The sequence below is a fragment of the Octopus sinensis genome, linkage group LG2, assembly GCF_006345805.1.
Source record: "Octopus sinensis linkage group LG2, ASM634580v1, whole genome shotgun sequence".
NCBI classification, from domain to species: domain Eukaryota; kingdom Metazoa; phylum Mollusca; class Cephalopoda; order Octopoda; family Octopodidae; genus Octopus; species Octopus sinensis.
Window position 1 is genome coordinate 30947700 of NC_042998.1, and position 6000 is coordinate 30953699.

The 6000-nt window shown below is 36.4% G+C and overlaps 1 protein-coding gene across 2 annotated transcripts in view; it reads right to left on the bottom strand.

Moving 5' to 3' along the window:
* LOC115232616 overlaps positions 1 to 6000 on the bottom strand; it is a 111760-nt gene that overhangs the window by 24990 nt on the left and 80770 nt on the right. Inside the window, exon 1 of one of the 2 annotated variants that reach the window (XM_029802610.2) lies at positions 2401 to 2635. The exons of the other annotated variant lie outside the window; for it this stretch is intronic. Within the exon in view, the coding sequence (XP_029658470.1) occupies positions 2401 to 2430 (30 nt within the window). The 5' untranslated portion in view covers positions 2431 to 2635. Of the gene's footprint in view, positions 1 to 2400; positions 2636 to 6000 lie in introns of those variants that run through there. 2 annotated transcript variants of the gene reach the window in all.

Genomic DNA, 6000 nt, shown 5'->3' on the forward strand with positions numbered 1-6000 from the left:
TACAAACCAAATATATAAAAATTATATATAAGTATATGTAAATCATATATATATATCATATTTAATTTTATTCGTTAGGGAATAAAAATTCCGGCATAATAGGGGTTCAAATTATTCTCAATGAAGAAATATATATTTTCATTTAGAGATAGTAGGCTCCTTCATCTCACCATATAAAAAAGAATTTTTATTTTAAATACTTACTATTTTATAACTTGGCCTATACCATTGCTTTGTTGATTTGAGCAAAGCATTCGATACTGTTAATCGAAATGCTCTGTGGCTAATTCTAAGGAAAATAGGTTGCCCAGAAAAATTTGTAAACATGATCAGGGTTTTGCATCAAGATGTGAAAGCTAGAGTTAGTTTTGGTGGTAGGCTCTCTGAATCTTTTGCTGTGGAAAATGGAGTAAAGCAAAGAGACCTTGATGCACCCACCCTCTTCGCAATATACCTTGCTGTTGTGCTGTCACACGCTTTTCAAAACTTCAAGGAGGGTATTTACATAAAATTTCGAACAACAGGGAATGTTTTTAATCTGACCAGACTGAAATTAAAAACGAAGGTTTTATCTCATTCATTAGGGAACTTTTATGCGATGACGATTGCGATTAAGTCAGTCATTCTGAAACAGGTCTACAATCTCTTGTATCTGCATTTGACTCGGTTTGTGATGATTTTGGCTTGACCGTCAACTTGAATAAACAGTTGTAATGCATCAACCTGCATGTGGTGCTGTTTGCAACCCTGCTAAAATTTTATTAAGGGTGAGTTACTTGAAGCCTTTGATTCCTTCATCTACCATGGAAGCTCTGTACAAAATGATGGAAATCTGGACACAGAAATACATCTGCAATTCAAAGGGCAGCACAAGCATTTGGCGGTTTGGAGTCAAGCGTTTGGCGCCAACAACATATAAATAACCACACAAAATTAGCTCTTTACAAATCGTTTGTCCTACCATCCCTGTTGTATTCTTCTGAAACATGGACATGTCAGGAAAGAGATTTTAACTTGTTAGAACAATTCCACCAAAAATGCTTTCATATCATTTTAAACATTAAATGGAGTTTTTTTTACATTAAATGTCCTTGCGTCTGCAAGCATCACATCAATTAAAGCAATAATTTTAAAAAAACCAAATGAGGTGGTCTGGCCATATTGTTCGAATGGCGGATGAAACAGCTGTTTTGTGGTGAGTTTGCAGAGGGGGAACGCTATCGGTGTAAAACTAAAAAGAAGTTTAAGGACCGCATAAGTTTAAGGACCATGAAGTCACTTGGAATGGATCCAGAGGATATAGAAACTCTTGCTTCGGATCGAGTTGGATGGCGAACAAAAGTGTGGAATGGAGTGAAAGTATTTCAAAAGGCCAGCATAATGCATGCAACACTCGAGAGATTTAAAGAAGAATGTTACGATCGAGAAGGTGAATCACTATGAACTTTTTGTGTGCACAGTTTGTGACAGACCATGCCTTTCTTTGACTGGGCTCAAATCTCATTTGCGGACCTATGTAAAACGAACCTCCACTAACTATTCTGCTTGTATGCCTGTGCACACCTTCTAATGCTATGCATGCCATAAGGTCTGCATATCTAACAGAGGTTTCAAAAGACATTTTCAGATCCACGAGGATCAGAACTTAACTGCAGCTCTTGGTGGTACAAATCGGATATGCATCTATGCAGTCTTTTCAATAGATTGTCTGGTTTAAAAAGCCACATCAGACGCGATGGATCTAAGGTATAGGCACAGGAGGTGGTCAGACTCCGCATAAGGAGTAGACAACCACCATATATATATATATATTTTTTGTGTTACTACCCACATATATATACTTTATTTAAAGCAGCAGAAAATTCCACAAAACCTGTTACTCTGAGTTTCGCGTTGCCGTTCGTCGGACACATTTATGTGTTTACTCCGGTATATATATATATATATATATATATATACACATATATATATATATATATATATATATATATATATATGGTGTGTGTGTGTGTGGTGTGTGTGTGTGTGTGTGTGTGTGTAGATAGATAGATATGTATAATGTAGTCATGATTGGGTGTATTTGTAGTGTGTGTGTATGCAGACAGAAAGGAACCAAAAAGACAGGAGTGAGTAAAGACAGATATTGATAGGCAAAAAGTGTGTGTGTGTGTGTGAGAGAGAGAGAGAGAGTGAGAGTGAGTGTGATTGGCTGTGTGAAGCGGAAGAAGAAAGAGAAAGAAAAAAATAAATGAAACTGAATAAGATATAAACCTCTATCGATACATATCAATAAAGAAACAGCAGTTCTAGAATGTTTGCATAGAAGAAATATTCGATTACGTACATTCTATGTAAGTAAACAGTGGAAAAAGATTTGTTTATGGAATCAGTGTTTATTACCTGGAATTTTGTCTTTAATTTCTTTCGCATCAACCAAGGCAATTCGAGGAGAACCAGGACATGACGTCAATGTTCCCCTCAAACAAAGTCTACTCTTTCAACGATTTCCAATTGTGTAATTGATCCCAAAATAGAGAGAATTTTTACGTAACTGTTTGTGTTTGTTCTAATTATGAAAACACGGGATTGGTTCGTCGTGCATTTAGCCTGGTTACTGTCGTTAAGTAAACACAATACGAGGGTGACTTGAAAGGTCAGGTTGTTTTGTCCCAACAGAAACACGAATGTTTCGACCGTATCTGTTTCTCTGTTTGCCTCACTTTCAATTGCTCACCAGTTTCTCTCTCTTTCTTTCTTTCTTTTTTTCTTCCCGTCTCTCCCTCCATCTCTCTCTCTCTCACTCTCACTCAATGTGTAATATACATAACATATATTAAATTAATAATTATATATATAAATTAATAATGATATATATAATTTTAATATATATTTTATATATAAATTAATAAAAATTTATATATATATATATATATATTATTATATATAAATATATATTAACTTAATAATTATATATATATATAAATATATATATTACTTAATAATTATATATAATATAAATATATATATTAACTTAATAATTATATATATATATAAATATATATATTAACTTAATAATATATATATATATAAATATATATATTAACTTAATAATTATATATATATATAAATATATATATTAACTTAATAATTATATATATATATATATATATATATTAACTTAATAATTTTATTTAGTATCTAAATATATATATATTATATATATATATTAACTCAATAATTTTATTTATATATATATATATAAAATTAGTAATTTAATATTATATATATAAAAGATATATTATATTAATTAATAATTATATATATATATATATATTAATTAATAATTATATATATATATATATATAACTTAATAATTATATATATAGATATATATATATATATATATATATATATATAATATAAATATATTAACTTAATAATTTTGTATATATATATATATATATATATATATATATTAAATTAATAATTTTATATATCATCATCATCATAGTTTAACACCTTTCCATGCTGGCATGGGCTGGACGGTTCGACTGGGGTCTGGGAAGCCAGGAGGCTGCACCAGGCTCCAGTTTGATCTGGCTGTGTGCCTACAGCTGGATGCCCCTCCTAACGCCGACCACTCCGTGTGCCACCGGCACAGGGGCCAGAGGAGGCTGGAACGGCCACGATCGGTTGGTGCTTTTTATGTGCCACTGGTACGGAAGCTAGTCAACGCGGCGCTGGCATCAGCCATGTTCGGATGGTGCTTTTTACGTGCCGCCGGCAGGGGTATCACAACTACAATTTCCATTTGATTTTTATTTTGATGTTGATGTTGAATCAATAGGTTTCTTCAAGCACAGCAGGTCGCCCTACGATCCAAGGTACTTATGAATGGCTGGGGTTGGTTATGCGAAACTGGTGTAGGATACAGCCGTGAACTTTATTTGCCGGGTCTTCGCAGTCCAGATGTCTCGGCCTTTCATCATTGCCTCTGTGAGGCCCAACTTTCGAAGGTCATGCTTCACTACCTCATCCCATGTCTTCCTGGGTCTACCTCTACCCCGGATTCCTTCAACTGTTTGGGAGTGGCACTTCTTCACACAACTCTCCTCATCCATCCGTAGTACCTGACCATACCAACGCAAACGTCTCTCCTGCACGCCACATCCGATGCTTCTTATATCCAACATTTCTGAGAGCGCTTACACTCTGTCGTGTGTGCACACTGACATTACACATCCAGCGGATTATGCTAGCTTCATTTCTTTCGAGCCTAAGCATGTCCTCCGCAGTCACAGCCCATGTTCCACTGCCGTGAAGCATGGCAGTTCGCACACATGCATCGTACAGTCTACCTTTCAATCTGAGCGAGAGACTCTTTGTCACCAGTAGAGGTAGAAGCTTTCTAAACTTTGTCCAGGCTATTCTTATTCAAGTGGTAACTCTCAGAGCATCGACCCCCATTACCAACTTGGTCACCTAGATAGCGGATGTTATCAACTGACTTTAGTTTCTCCCCACTGGAGTGTGATGAAATCTATTTTCTGAGCATCTGTGGTGTTTATTGCCCCTATGCATCTGCCGCACACGAAAGCTATCTGCCCGGTTAATCTTCCTTTAATGTTGCTGCACCACTTATGTGTCCATAGCTTACACTGAGTACATCTTATGGAGCATGTGTAGACATGCTCATGTGTTTCTCACGTGGTATCAACCGCAGAATAGTTTGTTCTAATAGAATATCTCTTTTGCCGAACCACTTGGTCAGGAGGAAGTAAACACACCAACACCGGTTTTCAAGTGGTAGTGAGAGGCAAACACACATAATTGTTAGTGGTTTCCAGTAAAATGTCAGTATTCTACTGTGTATGTATGGATAGATAAATAGATAGATAGACGGACAGACAGAAGATAGACAGACAAATAGATAGACTGACAGACAGATAGATAAATAGACTGACAGATAAATAGATAGATAGATAGATAGATAGATAGATAGATAGACTGACAGATAAATAGATAGATAGATAGATAGATAGATAGATAGATAGATAGACAGACAGACAGACAGACAGACAGACAGACAGACAGACAGACAGACAGACAGACAGACAGACAGACAGACAGACTGCCTGCCTGCCTGTCTGTCTGTCTGTCTGTCTGTGGCATATCATACCATGATCAACTTTATCAAAAGCTTTTGCAAAGTCGAGGTGTATCACATCCACATTTGAGTTTTTGAGTAACTGCTTCAACACCCATAGTGCTGTAAGAGCTGGTCGAAATCCATGCTGGCTATCACTCAGCAAGTTGTTTTCTTCAAGGAATGCGATTAGTTTCCACCGAGACTAATGTCGGCGTCACTTTCACATCATGAACGAAGTCCATATTGTTTGTGAAGCAGAGATCCAAAATGTTATTCGCCCTAGTTGGTCTAGTGCTTTTCAAACTTTTTGTTGGAGCGGAACCCCAAGGAAACATTCCACTGGCTCGAGGAACCCCTGTGCAATAATTTAATAGTTTTATGCACACATATCTGCACAGGAGAATTAAAAATTACTGCCGATTTTAGCAGTTTTGTAACTTCTTGCGGAACCCCTGGACTGTACTGGCGGAACCCTGGTTGAAAACCACTGGGGCATAACTAACTCCACGAATAGGGAATTGGTGAGGTTGAACAGGGACTCTACGTGTGCTTGTTTGCAATGTCATTCCTGAGAGCATGAGGCCTTCGGGCCATTTGACATTGGAGAAGTTGAAATCACTCATAAGAAGTACGCTCACATGGTGTTCCAAATTTTTTTAATTCTTGTGAGGCAATTTTCAAGCTTGCCTATCTGATTTTGAGCAACCGATGGGCGATATGTATCGCATATGACTATATTGTGTTGTCTTATGTATACAATTAGAGTGTCACATACTGAATTAGAGTATGGCAATAAGACTTGGGGTGTGAGGTCATCACGGATGTGTACAACAACTCCGCCATGGCTCCTT